Genomic DNA, 19,635 nt, shown 5'->3' on the forward strand with positions numbered 1-19,635 from the left:
TTTCATTATAGAAAAAATGAAAATTAACTTTTAAGTGAAATAAACCAAGTTTATTAGCCAGCCTGGGTTTTAATTACTCTTATTCCTTTAGACTTAAAATAATTTTAAATAAATAAAATTGGAAGTTCTTCAGACTTGAAATAAATTCTAAAGAATCTATCAAAAGAGATTTTTAGAAGAATTTTTTTCTCAGTAAATAGCCATAAAATTGAATAAAGCATTCCTTGATAGTAATGAATAAAATTAAGAGAGTTCGAACAGATTGTGATAATATTTAATTATATTTTTGAGTGATCAGTAATGAAAGAAGAAATATTTATTGCTACTGAATGCAACCGAGCATTTGGTTGTTTTTAAGAAATAATGCTCTCAAGGTCACTTCTTTATTTCTACACAGTGTTTCTATTAAATTTGGATACATATATATACATATATAATTTTAAAAGTAGAAAATTAATGAAATAATTAGGCTAGTGAGCTCTTCTACAACTTGCAAGTCTGTTTTCCTCATTATTAGTAAACATCTGTAAAGCAAATGAGAAGACAAAATATGAAGTCAACTGATTATCTCAAATACTATAACCATATGAGCATACCTGTTATAATAATGGTAACTAGAGCAATGAATATTATTTCATAGGAAAGAAGGTAAACATGAAAACTACAAACAAATATTTGAGAGGGAGGAGAGGTAAAGGAGTAACCAACCAACAGATTCTGGAATACAGAAATCCTTTGGCTTTTAGAGAACATGTTTTATAGGTATTATTTCATCCCTGAAAATGCTATTTTGTATTTTAAAAATATGTTATTTATAGACCCACTAGCTTTCTAACAGCTGCTGAGACTCAAAATTTGCCAATTTTGCAAGTCATTTAAATGTTCCATACTATATGTGAATGAAAAAGATACACTATCAGTTTCCTGACAGATGCAAAACAATCTGCTCTGGGTCTAAAATAAGTTTATGTTCAATCAGTCAGAGAAATTCTCCTTTTAAATACTCCAATTTAAGAGGAGGTACTTTAATTGTTGTAAGAGGAAACACAAAGTTGGATGGTATAGGTTCTCATTTTATCATACCAATTCAGTACTGGATTTAACATCAAATAGATTATTATATTACTTACGAGGCTACATTTAAATACTTTAAATATATATGAGTTTTGCCAATAAATGCATTGGCCTCTTAGAATAAACTGTTTATTTCTATTATAGGCCAAAGAGTTGTATACCTAGTTCAAACTGTAGCTCAGTAGAACCAGGAAATTCCAGCACTGAGTAGTTTTAGGGAATACTAGGACAACAGTGGCCTTGGTCTATTGTTTCCAACTACTGTCTTTTTAATTCCCCACAAATAATAAAGAGTCAGTAAAAGCTAGAAAAAGGAAGATGAAAATCTCCAAACCTACTTTTTCTTTAGTCTTCTATCCTTCTCAGCTTGAGTTCCAAGTTTGCCTAGCCCCAGGGACTCCTGAGCGGCAGCCTCAGTCTCCATAAAGCCTCCTGTGAAGAAGTAACTATTCATATTAGGTTGGATACATTGTGTCAATTTAAAAGTTAGTTGATCAACGGTTCAGTACCACATATTCTTTTTTCTTTCTCAGATCGTCTTTATATTTCCAACCCAACATGTGTAAAATGGCATGGGTACATAAATGAACATACACTGAGAGAACGAAAAGAAAAGGTACCCTATTAGCCTCCTATTCAACTGCACCCAGCAGCAACATAATACATAATAAATACATGGATAAATACAGTCTGCGAGCTTCAAGGTCCTTTTTTCTTCTTACGAAAAACAAGAGCAAATATGGGTGTAGTGCGTGAGGTTTCTTTCAACATTTCAAAAATGTGACATATTTTATATATAATGGGATAAATGATAGCCCAATGAACCCAATCAGGTGCATGTCTTCAATTCCAAGCCAAGGGAATGTAGAGGCATTTGCTGATTTCTAAAGATTTTTCATATCCTGCTTTTGGAATCATCTTTTCCTCACGTAGCTGACTCCTATATCCTTTAGTATAAGCCCTACTTCCAGAACTGCTTATGTTCTGGCAGGTTTTCTTTTGTTTTGTAAATTTTATAATGACATCTGGAAAAAATCATGTCTTCAAAAGATCTTAGTAAGAACTGCTTTTACTCAGCAGGCCATAGATTATTTAGTTTAGTGTCATTTTTATTAGCGCTGGAAAATATGCAATATACATAACCTTGCAGGGAAAGGAAGAAGAAAAAAAAGTAGTTGGGCATCAAACACAGAATTACACATTTTACAACGCAGTTATTTCATTCAGGATCCATAAACATATAATTAATTAATAAATTCTTGTTACAGTTGAAAAATGAGAACTTAATCCTGGGCTCTGTTTTCTCTCATATTTACTGTATGCAAAAAAACATGAAGCCAAGGTACATGAAAAAATGTTCACTACTTTTAAGTGGGTTAAGGTATACATATTTTTTAAGTGTAAGGGATTTAAATTCCAGTTAAGCTCAAGATTAGGTAGAAAGACTCAAGCTAATACTAACCCTTACAAACACTACACACACATGCATACACATACACACACACACAAATATCACCAATATATCAATAAATAAAATTATTAAAGCCAATTTTTACTATTCTGTCATTGTAATTTCCCAACTTCCCATTTGCAGGGCTTGACCAGGTTATGGTTTTTCTAGTGAAATGAAATATCTTATTAAAGCACCAGTGACAAATTTTGTTTTTACTGCTTTTCATAATTTATTTTAGCAAACAATCTATAATACTTGATGCTATAAATTCTGCAGCATTGGCATAAATGTTAATCTCATAGCCTAGTAACTCTCTTACTGAACTGTATAATTGTAACAAAGTCCTCTTTAATTGAAAACACAGTGACTGTTGTCTAGATCTAGTCAATAATTTTGAATCTGAGTACCAAAATTTATTTTATTATTATGCACATGTGTAATCAATACTTAAATAATTTTTATTATGAAAGAATTTCATTGTTGGTACCATTAGGAAAAGCATCCACTAGCTGAATGAAGGACTCTTGGGGGTCATTTATTTTAAATGTGAGATTTTCCACTTATGCACAGTGAGTGGGTATTTTCATTTATTTCTCTCATCAGTGTACTTGCCTTACTGTATATCCATAAATTATTATTCACAGTCTGCAAGTAACAATAAAATTGTTCTCTTGAAATGGAAATGGAAATGAATGATTCACTTAAAAGTTACAAAATTCTTGATCAGTCCAGATGGGGACATAGAGATTGATGAGGTAGACCCATTAAATAAACAAGACATTTCAACCACTGAGTGGTTGTATGAATCAGGCTTTCTATTTTTTCTGAGCAAAGAATATCTAAATTATGATTTCAATTTTTTTTCAAGAACCCATTTTAATTAGCGAAACTAACATTTTAAAATAAATGGTATCTCTGGGAGGGAAACAAAGACAGCTCTGGAAGAATATTGTGAGTCAAATCTTGACCCAGAAAAAAAAGATATTAGAATTTGTTTCTCATAAATAAAACTATAAAAATAAAAAGCATGAGGAGCTTGGAAATACTCTGAATACTTCAAAATCTAATATCCTTTGGATAGAGCATTTAATAGAGAATTACAGCTATATCCTCTTTCAAAATAACATTTATGGCCATAGTAGGTAAAATTATTTTTAAGGATCACATGTAGGACAGTACCCTTAAGCAGGAGCAAAAGTCTAATCAGGTGCATTTTTTTAGCCCAATTAAAATAATTCTGGATGAGAACCTTCTTTCATAGAACTGATCCAGCAAAGTTCAGTTTCCAGCTATTGGTAAGAATGATCTCAGCCAAACCAGCTGATGAACTCTTACTCTATGGATGATCATCTGACTCTGGAGAGTGTCTGCCTTATTCTTGTCCAGGTAGTAGTGGGTTCATATGGCTATGTGGACTTTAGGAATCTGTCTGTTTATCTATACTAACATTTTATTCACTAGTCATACAGAGCTACAAAGCACTTGAAATGTGGCTGGTCCAAATTAAGTGTTGGAAGTATAAAATACACATATGCTTTTGAAAACATAATGCAAAAGAATATAAGATATCTAATAATTTTATGTTGATTACATGTTGAAATATTCTGGTATATTGACTTAAATAAAATATTAAAACTTATCTCAATGGTCTTTTTTTTTACTTAATGTAACTACTAGAAAATTAAAAATTATATATGTGACTCACATTTGTGGCTTGAATTATATTTCTGTTGGACAGCTCTCTCTATACTGATGGTTCTAAACTGAAGACAGTACCCATCTCCAGAAGGAAATTAATATTTGCATATGTTGAGGGAGGCACATTTTCAAATGTCACAGTGACTGCAAAGGGCAACTGATACATATTGGGCAGGGAACAAGGATTCTAAATTCTTTAATGAGTAGAAAATCCTTTAGCCTATCCTTAAAATGGCAAGAGTGACCCTGATATGAAACGCTAGCCTGTGGAAGCTAGGGGTTACTCACTCTATGGGAGGTTCATTAGGAATGTGAAGAGAGGGATGCCTGAGTGGCTCAGTCAGTTAAGCGGCTGCCTTCAGCTCAGGTCATGATCCCAGGGTTCCGGGATCAAGTCCCTCATTGGGCTCCTTTCTATTACGCGGAGAGCCTGCTTCTCCTTCTGCCTGCCGCTCCTCCTGCTTGTGCTTGCTCTCTGTCTCTCTCTCCCTCTATGACAAATAAATAAAATCTTAAAAAAAAAAAAAAAAAGGAATGTGAAGAGAGCATCATTAACTCTCCACTCTCTCATGGCATGAGGCACTCAGACATTGAAGGCTTGAATTTCATGATTCAATGGATTACTCAGGTAATAAACTGCTTATCACTTGGCAGTGGCCACCCAGTAGTTGTGCATGCAAATGCCCAAGTCAAAATTCTTGCCCTCAATGAAGTTCTCTAGGGTATCACTAAGCACACTTACATTGGTGAGGTCTTTTAGTTGAAATTGTTGGACACAGGACCACTCCTAGGATGTGAGGGTCCCACTCAAATATTTTTTTCCACCTCATTTTCTACGTAAACATTTTGAGTAACCCCAAATCAGCAGGACAACAATCTAGTGGTCCAACATCATACAATAGCATTCCAGACAGTAGGAGTGAGTGATTCACTTGTCAGATCACCCTCCTACAACCAGAGTTGGGCCACTGGCCCAGAACAACCTCATGGGTGTAAGTTTCTGGGCTCCCTGAGATATCTGGTTGACCCCAAGCACAGGAAAGAGGGTCAAGGTACATTCTGAAGGGGAGAAAGAGGGACCCAAATCCACATGGTTTGCTTGGATCAGGCACCATGCCCAGATGGCACTGCCTCCCTGGTTTGTCCCAGGGTCTGAAAGGTAAAAAAAAATAATAATAATAATTAATAAAATAAAATAAAATAAAATAATCAGTGCTTTCAGTGATTAGACCCACACAGGTCCAAATCTTGGCTTCTTGGCTAAGAGTGTCCTGCCCAGATAGCATGGCCAGCCCTAGACTCTCCCAGACACCAGAAAGGGATAATAGAAAATTCCAAGGAAGGTGCTGCAAAGTGTGAGGCTTCCTAAGACCCTGGCCAAGGAATCTAAAGGACCCTCATACACTCGGATCTATGAATGGTACTGGTTGGAGCTATCTGTTCATCTGAACTATGACGGCAAACATCTCTATGTTGTTTGGCCCTTAGATTCCTTTCAACATAATTTATTTCATGTTGGCCCTTGAAGTACAAGTCTATAGGAATTTCTAGCCAAAACCCATATTGCAAGGTCTGTACCTCTCCATTTATCCAATACAGGTCCCTGTTCTTGTATTTAAAAAGGGAGCTCTAACTCCACAGAGATGAAGACTGCAATCTGTTGCCCATTGGTGGCTTCATCTTTTCTTTCATCTGACCTCTCTTTAGTATCAAACCACAGCATTCGCTTGGATTTAAACACACTCTGAGTTTATAAATGGTTACTTAATTGCTCTGTATCTGTTAGTCTGTTAGCTCTCTGAAAAATGCACCTAGATACAGGGCCTGGCTCATAAAGTGTAAAAAATGCACTCATAATGGAAGCTAAATAGTTCTTTCTTCAAAGAAAGGCCCTTTCACCATGCAGAGCATGAGTCATCTGTAATTGATACTTTGGGAATTTCTATTGTATCTGTTGGCTCCAGAGCATCTAGGCACAATCTAAATTTTTGGATAAAGGCCAGCACAAGCCACCCAAATTTCATGTGTAGAAAGGTGCTTGCTGAATATTTCTGGTGCAATATTGATGCTGTTTTTGTCATTATGAAGGTATTTTCTTCATTATGCTAATTATAGTAGGTCAGTGATTTCGGGCAACTATAATACAATCTGGCAGATGACCATAAAGGAAAGAGAACTGCAATTTAGGAGGCAAAAAATCTCTTGGAAATGTATTGCTTTTCATGTGCACTTAAGGAAATTCTCAAAAGTAGCTTCTATCTATCATCTATCATCTATCTATCTATCTATCTACCTATCTATCTATCATCTATCTATCATCTATCTATCTATTTTTATTCAGTGATACATGTATTTTATACATCCAAAATTGGTGACACTGCCTGTTCAAATTTAATATATTTTTCTGTTTTTACTGTTTTTTTTTTTTTTCCATAGCTTTGTTGCATTTGGTTTTATTGGATCAATTCTCCATTCTTGAAAATCTCTTCGTCTTGGATTTCTGTTCACCTCTCTTACAATGTCTGTCAATGGCCTCTGTTCTTTATCCTTATCATTCACTGTTAACATCAGCTAGGATGGTCATGTGTGTTCTGTTCTTTTTTTCTTTATAGTCATTATAATTGGGGTTCTCTGAAGACCTGAGAGAGCTGGTGTTTCCCAGGTAGTAAATCAAAGAATGTATTGAGATCATATGGAGAGATATTTTTGAGATAGTTTTTAGAACAACTCTATTTTTTTTTCATTTGTGTTTTCTATCCATATCAGTAATCCATAAATCGGATACCTGTGCTATTGAAATATTCATGTCAAGTGACTGGGGTTGTATTGACCAAAGACAGAGGAGTCCTAATTATGCCACCAGAGACCTTGATCCAAGGTGGCATCACTCTACTCGTTAGCACTATAATAGGAGGATTATTCAACCAGTTATAAACCCCACTGAATTTTTCCATCACCCAGGCCCCATTTTGACATCTTGTCCACAGGGATGCCACGAGTCACAGCTCACCCACTGCCTTTCCTGTTCTGTAACTGAGTAACTTTGTCAGAAAAACAAACGAGTGTCATCTGACATAGTTATTTTTAACACAGTTTAATTTGCTTTGCTTCAAAATAGGTTTTAATGCCTTCAGATAGAATTAAAAGGCAAGCCAGTCAGGATTCCAATAACCGATGTATAATCTTAGATCGTGGGGTTCAAAACCCCTATCCCTAGCTATCCTGGTAGGATAAACAATGCAGCAGGGAAAATTTTTCTGGGTCAGGAATGTGCTGAAGGTTTTGTTTTGTTTTGAATAAAAGGTTGTATGTGCTTATGTACTTCATTTTAATAAATTGGAAGTCCTTTGATGCCAACAGTTATGCTTTAGCCATTTTACTGAGGTTCTTGGTTGGTACTCTACACGTAAGAGTGGCTCAACACATGCTTATTCACTCAAAGAAGGAGGACAGAAATGATTTTGGATTATCTCTGTGTTCTTTTTTTCCCTCAAAATCTCAACCCTGTTGGGTTTCAATTCCCTCTTGTTATGCTTCTTTTCTGGGTAAAATCTTTCTCTTTAAGCAAGCAAAAGCAAAAATGAATTTTTGAATAGTTTCACTTATTCGTACTTACTGTTCACATAAGGCAAACCTTACTTTTATTAATTTTCTTTAAATTTTAGAATTACTAAGCAGAAATTATAAGAGGATTTTGTAAGTCCCCTTTTGGCCTGGACAGTTTTTCCAATCATCAGTTTATTTGGGGCTAGTGGCCTTTCTGACATTGTTCTTACATGTTTGTTTATATCTATCATTTGTTATACATACAACTTTGGTACCAAAATCGTTCAAATTATGTTTTTTAGAAAGAGGTCTCCTGTTTCAGATATACTGCTTCTTCCTTAAGTTCACATCATAATAAATACTATCCTGAGTGTGTTACTATCCTTTTGAATGGCTGGGATAACATCTATCCTTCACTGTCTTAACCAATCTTCTATGTTGGTTAAGACTAAAATTGATTCTAGAATTTTAGTAGTAGTTTGTGTGGAAGTCAGGCTGTGGTAGGTTATAAAGTGACTGACAGATGAGAATGTGAAAATAGTTAATTGTGGACAACTCATTTAAGCTTGGATATTAGAGGCAGGGGAAAGATAAGTTAACATCTAAGGAAGATGGCAGGATCAAGTGATGACTTTAAATACAGATTGGACATAAGCATGTTTAAATATTAATGGCAATATCAGAGATGCCTTGCATCTCTAGATGTATGCATCGGGAGAAATGGCTGTGGTCATTGGACTGCTATGTCTTGATAGACTACTATCACACCCTGGATCTATGTTCTACAAAGTCAGCAGAAGTTCTTACTGGTCCTGTTGTCTCTATGCCCCTCAACAAGATTATCAAACCTGTTTTTGCATCTTTTCATCTTGGGATTTGTACTATGGGAAGAGAGTAAGTGAAAATAAAAGGAGAAAGAGAAACTAAAACCAGATCCCATGTCTGCTAGAAGGAATACTTCCTCTGCTAGGATACTCTCCCCAAATTCAATTGGTACCTTCAGGTAGACTTGGCTCATATATATGTTTTACCTTTCCAGCATAGTACTTAAAAATCAAATATGAATGCTTTAAATGGAAGAACAAATGCTCATTCACTCATTTTAATCTATATCACTTCCTGTTATTTTAAACCCTGCCTATAATCTGATGCACTGAGTACATTTTAGTTTGCAAATCCTGCTCCTACATTATAGGCATTAATACTATAAATAGAACTGTCAAACCGTCTGATAAAGAGCAGAATGAATTTTCTAAAAGGTACCTGAAAATGTGAAATCTTCCATTACTACCAAGCTTTTCTCCACGCTACTTTTGAATAATCAAGGTATCCAAGGAAAACATGCTTTAAGGATTTCTGGAATAGGGGCACCTGGGTGGCTCAGTCGGTTAAGCGTTCAACTCTTGATTTTGGCTCAGGTCATGATCTCAGGGTCGTGAGATTGAGCCCCACCACACCCAGTGTGGAGCCTGCTTAAGACTCTCTCTCTCCCTCTGCCTCTCCCCCACTCCCCCTCTTGCTTGTTTTCTCTCTCTCAAATAAATAAATAGACTTCTGGAATAAAATGATTTTGTTTGGTTTCTGTTAGCTTTATTCAAATGTTTTTGGATGTGTTATTTCCTTTGTGCTTTGGGGTCTCCATGTTTATATTGTCTCTGCTAGTAACACATTTGAAAAAATGACTACTTGCATATTCAGTTTGATTCATGGTTAGGGGTTATTAATGCAGTCACACTGACTGATCCATCATATCTGAAGTTCATCTTATAACCCTAGCTTTTCAGATTGTTATACCACGCAAACAACACCCCCTTAATATTCTCCTCTTTGAATTACTAAGAATTTCTCCTTTGTTCTTCATCATTCCTGATGGAACCAAGCGAACACATTCATAGTTCTGTTTAGATAGTTTTCTTCCTCTGTACCATATTTCATTTAGAGGCCTCTAGCATAGCTACCCTCAGATTACTTTTCTTTCTTTGAGCTTATGAGCTAAACCTTTAATTATGAGTTCAAAATCTTAAGACGTGGTCCAAAACTTCAAATTTGGTTCTTTGACACCATCATCCCCCTACCGTATTACTTTCCGTGCCATCTTTCTTTTTTCTATTTCTATTCACATTGGCAGAAGAAAGAACACTGCCAGTGCCTGTGTCTAAATTTGTCAGATCAAGATATTAAAACCATAACCAGTAGAGGTCTTTCTTAGTTTCTTCTGATGCATAAATCAGCATGACCAGGTAGCCCCTGGGGTTTGAAAAGTTTTCACAGTCTTCCTCTTACAACCTGGATACACCTTCCAAGACAAAAGTAGACCTGAGTCCTTATCCCTCAACCAAAGTACCAGTGGTACCATGTACCATATTCTTTTGGTAAATATATGGTTTTTTAGAACCTATTTGTGTCTGTATTTTCTTCTTCTTTACTCCAGTCTTATTTCCAGTAAAGACTTTTTATTCTTGGCTTCTCTAGGAGCTTTGATTCACCTTCAGTACAGCTTCTACATAGTTCCAGAGGCACAGATATTTGTCACTGTCTTCCTCATCAGTAGTGCAGTCCTTAGCATGCTGCTGACTCTGGCTTTATTTATACTGTTTTACTGCATAAAACAAAATTGTTCAGAGCTCAGAATTCTTCCTGGGGTGATGCTATGATCCCCAATAACTATCGATAGTTTCCAACTTGGATGGTGTTGATCAAAAAATAATTATCATTGATTCCCTTTTCATCTGGTCTGACATAGAGACACACAGTCACTGAAAATGGGTAAGAAGGGCTAGGTTTCTAGAAGAATCTAAATTTTACCAGACTTTAAATTATATCTTGGCTTTGATTTTGAAAGAATATTGGCAAAATTTCTGATTCAGTTACTCCTCATCGAAGTTAAATACAAAATAAAAATAGAAAAAAATCCATGAGAGAAAGGCAATTAAATATATGTTAAAAGGGAAAAGTAAATTATAGATCATAAAATGAATATATATGTTGAAATAGGAATAAATAAAATGATTACTATGTTAGCAAAATAAATATCTTAAAATAACTATCTACACTATTGTGAATTACACTGTAATATATTGGAAATGGCAAATAATTTGGTAAGATTATAAATGGTTGTCAAATAAAAAAATTAAAACAATGCCTTGGCATGTATATTTTATATTTTAAAAAGAATCATCTTCTATCTTCTTTCCTTACACAATAATTTTTTTTATAGCTTAAGGAGTTCCCTCCTGAGAAATAGAAATCCAAAGAGGATTTAATTCACCTGCTGAGTAACATTTAATCACACAGCTGGTCAGACATCAGTTTCCCATGGCTTCTGATGCTTTGTGTGGGTTTTACATTATGGAAGTTGGGAAGGGCATTTTTGAATATATCACATTTGTAAATTTGCAAACATAAATATTATTCTCAGAAATTCTTTTGGTGCCAGGACAGGAAAGTAAGCCTGGGAGCTGGAGCATTACTTGTAAGTAATCATTCTTTATTTGGAAAACTGAAAAAGTGCTAAGAAATTTGTAACATTCTGTTCAGCATTTAGTGTTAGAGGTGGGAGCTAAATATTTTCCCAATAATTTAACTATAGTTCTAAGTTAAATAGGAAAAGATGGAAAAAAGAAGATGCAATCACAATAGCCAATATGATGGAAAAAGTGATTTCCCAAGAAAAAATAAATATATAGGAAGACACACACACACACACACACACACGGCAAGCATATATATCATCATTTTAGGAAATACATTTTTCATATTCTTTTTGTTTCAGACAATTATAAATATGTCTGTCCATCCATCCATCCATCACCTATCTATGTACATATGTTTATATATTTACCTAGAGTCATTTCAAATGTACTGATCTATATTTTTATTCAATTAGTGACTAACAATAACTAACTAACACAATCCCTATTGCCCTATTGCTTCCTCTGTCTCCCCACCTACATAGTGTAGAGTTTGTGGAAAGCTGTGTTAGCTTTAAACAAAGAAATCCTGTACTTTTTTGCCCTGCATATAATTCTTTATTTTGACAAAAAAAAAAATATTTTGGATTTTTTATAGGTATTTCAACTGTTTCAGCAGAAAAGCTTTTATAGATATCTGTGCCTTAAGTGGTAGTACGCTCAGTGGTTTTAAACTGATTTGAAACACCGACACTAGGATAAATTTCTCAGTTCTGCAAATTACTAAGACATTGTTTAGTCATCAATAAATAAGAATAACAGTAATAACACTTGCCTCATAGGGGCCTTGTGCCTATCACAGAGTCAGCATCAAATAAATTCTAGCTATTGTTATTCACAGAGAAATCAAAGGACTATACGTTTTACAATATTCTTCCCTTGTAAGTTTTGTCCAACATTTTTCAGCTAAATTGCATTTACAGAGCTGATTGAAAAAGAAAGTTTGTCAGGTAGAAAAAAGAAGCAATGCAAAGATGGGAAATGAAATGAAAAGCAGATGGACCCTCAGAAGTGACTGAAATGAGTGGCAGTGAAGAGTCAAACACATGCACACTTACGGAGCTGCCCAAGTCGGGCTTTTTCTTTTTTACCAAACAGACGTCCTATTGAAGACTTGATTCCCTTCTTCTTGGGGGCTTTGTGAAGAGAGTCTTGGCTGCTATTGGCACTGCCAAGCCCAAGGCTTTCTGGCTCAAGGGAGGCAGACAAACTACTGCAAAACACAAAAGAGAGCAAACTGCTCGTCCCACAAAGTACTAAGACTTGTTCCTTTAGAAAGGGACAAACGGAAGAACACTTATTTTCTCCCTTTCCTCCCACATTTGCTCTTACGCATATCGAAGTTTGGTTTTTCTCAGCCTTAGGGCCTTGAGCCTCCAAATTTTTTCTAGAAAAGATTACTTTTGTTCTAAATGTTTTCCCCCTTATTTCTGATACGATCTCAAATGAATCAATGAACACAGGTTGGCTTATTCATTGCGTGTTAAATGACCTTCCATTCTTTAGCATGTGACCCTTTCCCTATTTCCTTCTCAGAGCTTATGTTTTTTTACAGTCATAAACATAATGACCTATGATAAGACATTTAAATTTAACTAACAATGAAATTTAAGCTGCTATTCCAGCCCACATCTTTACTGGGGTTTCTTCTAGCCATCCTTCTCTCTCCCAGTTTTGGAGTCTAAATCGTTTAATTTTAAATCATCTAGGAAGGATTTAGAAGCAAATAATCATATGCTCTAGTGATCACTTTTTGTTTTTTCTTATAGTTCTCAGGTATTCTTTTAGGTACATGATACACTGAAATGAATTCCAAGCAGCTGCTTGAGGTTCCATTCCTGGTCAGTGTAACTGACACCGTATTAATAGGAGAGGTTCAATATATATTGCTATCTATTCTACAGCTGCTAATGTGACAACACCATGATGAATTACTTTACTTATTTGTCCTAATTAATGAGTTCACATTCTCTAAACTCCAAACCAATAGCTTTCACATGTTAAAATATAATTCACTCTTTTCTTGGAAGGTGAAAGCATATATTTTGAAATTGGAGTAACTTTTGTTTTCCACATTAGAAATTAAAAATAAGCAAAACAGAAAGACAAAAAATGCCTGCCAGCACAGAAAGCTCTGTTTTCAAATATAGTCGTTGTAAAACACATACTATTTAGAAGACAGATTCTTACCTAAGTTATTAATACTAAGTCATTATGTTCAGTTATATCAATTATGTTTCTTGAGACGCTGCAATTGATAAGAATGTAAAAGGCCATGTATTTAAGATGTGAATTGCATGCTTCCATTTATTTATGCCATTAATTCTCATGGAGATCTGCTTGCAATTTTGTAGGCTGACAGAAAGGACCACAGGATGAGTTACTGTGAAAAATGGGTATTTTCTCTTACCTTTTCTTTTAATATTTTGGCAAAAATATCATTTTTTTTCTTACGAACTTTCTGCCTGAGTAGCTGTTCTAGCCAGCAGCACCAGCACCTGGAGGGTGGTATACATACCTGTCTGCTGAAAGTAAATGACGTGCAATTACGGACTTTTCAGACCCTAATTACTCTTACACCTAAGCCAAATTTATAGTCTTGTCCTAGAATCCCTTTATTTTTCTGTTATTCTTCCTAATAAGTCCTTCCATTAGCCTGACTTTATTTTAATAGGAAATATCCACTAAAAATAGAAGAGTTCGTATCATCCATATTGGCTAATGAGACCACAAATATACAGTCAATTTTAAAACTAAAAATTTGATCTCAGAATGCAAATTTTTTTTCCACAAGTGATGTTGGGGAGAGGGAGCAGGGCAATACCTTAATGGAGAGCTAGAGCTCAAATAAAATCTCTCATATAAATGTTTAAGCAGTCAATTTGACAACACTGAAAGAAAGAGGAGTATTTTCCGAAGGAGAGCAGGCCTTGTGCTGTGTGTTGGGAGAGTCGTACCTTCGGGCATCATTGTGGTAGGAGGAGGGAAGGGTGTGAGTCATCCTGATGGCTCTAGGGGTAGGGGGAGGAGAAGTTTCACATTTAATTGTTGCTTTATCCTCCCGACCATCTTCTTCCACCACTGCAATCTAGAAGCGAAAACAATACATTCAGATGAACTCTTTCTAGATTTCAATGGAAATGGATGGAAATGGAGAAATCATTAAGCAAGGCTATTTGAGTAATTCTAATACAAAAACAAAATAAAAAACTTGGGGCAAATAGGTCTTACACTTATAAATTCACATTATTGAAGAGTGTGTGTCATAACTGTTTAAAAATAAAGACATTCCAGTTTGGAAAAAAAAAAAAAAAACCCTTGGATACTTTACACAAAAATATTATTTCAGAGTAAATAAACACCATAGATCAGTATCCAGGGACTATAAGAAAGCTATCCTGGAATCCATTTCAATATATCAGGAATGTAAATGTTTTATAAAAAGTTACTGAACACATATTTGAGCTAATTCACTAAAAAAAGTATGCATAGTCAGGTTATCATAACATGGATATCTTTTACATAGATTTTTGAAGTGAGAAGAGAAGGTGGCAAAAATACAACTTTACCAGATAAAGTGTATTAAATCAGGCTAATGAAATGTGTTCCAGATGTTTAAAAAAATGAGTGGCAATTTATTAGAAAAAAAAAGTCTTGCAAATTGTTTCATTTCACTACCTCTCATGGGAATGTGGACAAAGGCATACAGAAACCAGAAGATGGGGTGGAAGGGATTTCTTTAAATAATTTAGTTCAGAATCCAGAACAATTCAGGATACCATAAATTTTGTCAGAGACAGACATATAAAACTGCATGACAGTCAGACTTTTCAACAATCAAATTGATTGTAAAGAGGTATTTTTTTACAACAATCCTGCATTTTTTTCACGGCATCACTGTGCATTGAAATACATACATATAGAGGGAAAGATTGTGGAAAGCATAGTTAGAAGATACAGTTCTGGAAGTTCTGATGACAAAAAGTTAGCAATATGGCTATAGCAAAAATTTTAAAGCTGTTTATCATCTTATGTCTACATAATGCCTTGCTTTGTTTCTATGTTGAGCTATTATGCATAAGTGTGTTTATATATGATATACGATAAAGACCTCATGTATTGGAGAAACTTAATTAAATTGTTTGACTGGGCTTTTGTCATCCAAGCCTAGATTACTTGTAACAGTTCATGTAGGCATCTTTATAGGATTTCCTCTTTCCATTTCAATGAGTATAGTGCCACCGGAAGAATCTTTTTCAAGAACTACTTTCAGCATGAGGTTAACACTCTGGAAAACTCTTCCTAAACTCACCTCTCATCTAAATTCATAAAGTACATTTCCAAACTCTACCTAATATGTGTTTATGTCTTCACAGTCCCATGGTCTAGCCGTAATTGTTTTCTGTGATTATTTCTGCTAAGCCTGACCCTTCTGCTTCCAGAGTTTTTCCTCTGAAACACCTCCTAAAATGCCTTATTCTCTCCACACCACCAGTCAAATATGCCAGCTGTCCAAATACCAGCTTTTAAAAACATCATACACAAACTGTTTGTCTGAATAATGCTTGGAGCTTACACTGTATAAATAAAATAGAGGAGAAAGGGTTTGGAATCAGAGATGGATTTGAATTCTGATTTACTTGTTGAATGACACGTGCTAATTACTTACCTTCTCTAAGATTCAATTTCCTCATCAGTAAAATGGATGTGATAATACTTATCTTAAAGTGTTCTTTTGAAGGTGCAAATGGAATCACACTTGTAACTCCTTAGCCTGATACACAACGATTTCTAGTTTGTGGTCTTTCCATGACCTACTTTTTTTTACCAACCATTTCTTTACCCGCTGAATTCCCTGAGCCTGCATTCCTGTATGGGACCTTCCTTTGTGACTTTTTTTCTTATACCCACTGAACTTCTTTTACATCCATCATGTACTCAGATTTCTTTCTATATTCCTAGAATAATCCTTTTAAGTGGTAGAGGAAGTCAGAGACAAAGAACCTTATGCATGATAAATTTGACAGTTGAGAACCAACTGGTAGTATCACGGAGAAGATACTATAGGAAGATAGATGTTAACTCAAGAAAAAAAAAATTCCATCAATCTAAGCCACACAAATACAGATTTCTTTAATTTAAAAAAGACAAAAAAAACAGTTTTCTGGTTCCTGAAGTGTTTGGAAATAGTCTATCACATCTTGATGATGCTGAAAAATAGATTTATGCACTAGATAGTAGGTTGAATCTTTGAAATCTTTCCCATCCGATATCCCATGAGTCTGAGCTCTGCTGTTCTCAATTATCTAACAAGATGTCATTTTGTGAATCAGCACTAGAGTCAATTTTGTTTCTCATTTCCAATACTTATTCTATTTATGTCACACCAAAGAGGAAGGCCGCAGATTAATTATATTTTTATAAGTTCTATATTCTTGATGCTCTGGCATCTGGTGCCATGCTGACCCAGGACAGAATGTTCCTCTCAGGGCTGGCTAATTCCTAGAGATAGCAAACTACTTCCCTGGAGTGTGCCTTTCATGTGCACATCAATCAATCTAGACCAGCCGCCAAATCATACTCTCTATCTGGCTCTTACACTTCAGGAGGCAATATTCCTCTGCCTTAATTATCCCAGGCCAAGAATCGGACAACTAGAGATGGCCCCAATACCTAGAACCCACCGACATGATTAAAACTAGCCAATCCTAAGCCTGCTTACCCTGCCTTGCCTTTCCAACAGAAACCACAATAAAGCTCCTACTCATCCTTTCTCCTAGCTCTTTCTGCTTCAGGACCTCCTCTGGTATTTCCTTTTGCCTCTGCATAGCAGGGCATGCCCTTCCTCTGGGGAAGTGTGAGTAACAAACTCTCTTTTCATTGACAGTGGTCTCCTGATCTGTTGGTCTCACATACCTGAATAACAGTAAAACCTACATTTAAAAACAAGCAGCATTATTCTAGCATTGACAATAAACAATCTAATTCTAGGATATTTAGACCACATAATCTAACCATTACCCTAAAAAGCATAAACAATTTTATTTTGAGGCATTTGTTCTTATAATCATATTTACACAATTGAATAACACTTAAATACTTTTAATATTTCTTTTTATGTTACTAAAATGGTTCAACTAATGGGAATATAATTTTAAAGCTTTCACAGAAAAACAATATTCAACTAGCAATCATATAAAAGATATTTACAGTACCTTTCTCCGATGTTTCCTTAGATCACTTGGCTGTGATTGGCAATAATAAAAACAACATAAAACAGAACTAATTAATGAGTACCATTTGACCATGTTACAAGTTTAAACAGTATTCTATAACTTGACTGTCTTGTTTTTTCATTCCATTGTTTTCTAAATAAATGTCTTTAACCATCACAGAAGGACTCCTCTTTAGAGTGACTTCAGAGAGGAACCTTCTTAGATGGAATTGGTAGGGGGCATGTCCACATGATGGGGTCAAACGTATATGTATGAGATCTGAGACATGGAACCATAGGGAATAGGAAGCACATATGGAGTGATCTAGCCAGAAATAAATATGGGACTATATCCTCCCAAGAAAACATAAATGGAGCATGAGCAGGGGGGAGGGGCAGAGGGAGAAGCAGACTCCCTGCTGAGCAGCAGCCGAGCCTGACTAGGGAGGGGCTAGAGCCCAGGACAAGATCTGAGCTCAAGACCTGAGCCAAAGGCAGCCACTTAACTGAGTGAGCCACCCAGGCGCCCCTATTTTAAAAATATTTTTAATATCAATATTCTGAGCACAGAATAGAGGACTCAGTGGTTTAAGAAGGTAAGTAAGAAGGTAAAAGTTTCCTTTTTTAAAAAATTTTGCCATTTTTCTTTTATGTTGACTTTATTGTATGGAAGTTCATAATCATAAAGAGTTTGAATGTGAAAAATGCTGCCACACCATAAAAATAGTTTTCTGTTTCAATTCTCAATTGTAAAATTAAAGAAAGAGACATTTAACTTACATACATAACAAATTTTGTAAAAATAAAATTAAAAAAAATTATAAGGTAGTTTTTGCCTAGAGGTGAGAGCATTTTATATATATAGATATAGATATAATTTCTTTATAAATATGTGCGTATGTGCATTAATATAAATCAATTCCAATGGAAATAATTTTTACAATTTATTAGCTACAATACATATTACTGCAACATATTTATTAAAGATGTCATTTAGAAAATGAATTAAAATTTTTTCTTCAGATATTTTACACACATACATACACACACAGAGATAGATACTGTGACACTTTTTATAGAAGCTTCACAGCCTTCTGACTATATTTAGAAACACTGTATACACTTCATATTCTTCTGTAGTATCATTAATTTCTCCTCCATTTGTTATATTTGTGCTAGTTTTATACTGTATAAAACTATTATTTCACCTATTTTTTAAATTAATTTCTATCCCCAAACTCATTTTTAATTAGAATTTTATTATTTTAATAGTAAAGTTTTAATATTCATTACAAAAACAGAATTTTACCTCCAAAAACAGTTCAGAATATTTAAATCTTCATTACTGTCATTTAAACGTTATTTCCAGGTAATCACACACACACACAGAAGGGACAGAATTGCACATGCTTTTGTGCCAGCAAATTTGAAGAAAAAATCCAGCTCCACTTACTGTGTTGAACATGAGCAATTTACTCATGCTCTCAAACCCCAGTTACCTCTGCTCTCTGTTGAGGTGATGCCCTCAGACTTGCAGATGTTATCATGAGATTTAAGTGGCTAACCATCATAGCACTCAGTAGTCATTCCCATCATTTCTTCCAGAGGTTTCTCTATATTATTTTTAGCAAAGGCATTTTGATTTTCTCTCAATTATATTCAGGGTACCTCCTAACTTAGGTTTCTAACTATTAATCCCAAATATAAAAATAAATGAAACAAAGAATTAAAGAATAAAGAAGGGTAAAAATGTTGACATGAAATTCTAAAACAAAATTGGGAAATTGTTGCTCTTATTTTTGATGGATCTTCTTATTAAAATTATATTATCTATATTATAAAATGTTAACATTCTTTGTTGTTTTATTGAAGCAATTATAATAATATTTTTTTTTGTGATTTATTGCATTAAAAATAAAATACCCAGTCCCAATTTACTTCATCAAGATATTACCTGTAAAAATTTACTTAATGGTTTAAGTCAGTCAGATAGCTGCTGTGATATTTAGATTGCTGCTCTTCTACTTACCTATTATGTGACCTTGGAAAATTACACCTGTGTAGGTTACATTTGCTTGCCTCATAATGGGATTAATAGTTGCACCTACCGCATAGGGATGTTGTGAAAAAAGAAAAATGATAAAAACCAAAGAAGGTCCTTAGAATAAACACCCAGTAAG

The 19,635-nt window shown here is 34.8% G+C and overlaps 1 protein-coding gene across 18 annotated transcripts in view; it reads right to left on the minus strand.

The window, feature by feature from the left end:
- PPFIA2 (PPFI scaffold protein A2) overlaps window positions 1-19,635 on the minus strand; it is a 471,063-nt gene that overhangs the window by 58,162 nt on the left and 393,266 nt on the right. For all 18 annotated transcript variants that reach the window (XM_078076354.1, XM_078076353.1, XM_078076364.1 and 15 more), the window contains 4 exons: window positions 17,457-17,486; window positions 14,199-14,329; window positions 12,300-12,454; window positions 1,413-1,506 (listed from right to left, as the gene is read on the minus strand). In XM_078076354.1, the coding sequence (XP_077932480.1) occupies window positions 1,413-1,506; window positions 12,300-12,454; window positions 14,199-14,329; window positions 17,457-17,486 (410 nt within the window). The remainder of the gene's footprint in view (window positions 1-1,412; window positions 1,507-12,299; window positions 12,455-14,198; window positions 14,330-17,456; window positions 17,487-19,635) is intronic.

This window comes from Halichoerus grypus, chromosome 6 (genome assembly GCF_964656455.1).
Source record: "Halichoerus grypus chromosome 6, mHalGry1.hap1.1, whole genome shotgun sequence".
Taxonomy (NCBI): Eukaryota; Metazoa; Chordata; class Mammalia; order Carnivora; family Phocidae; genus Halichoerus; species Halichoerus grypus.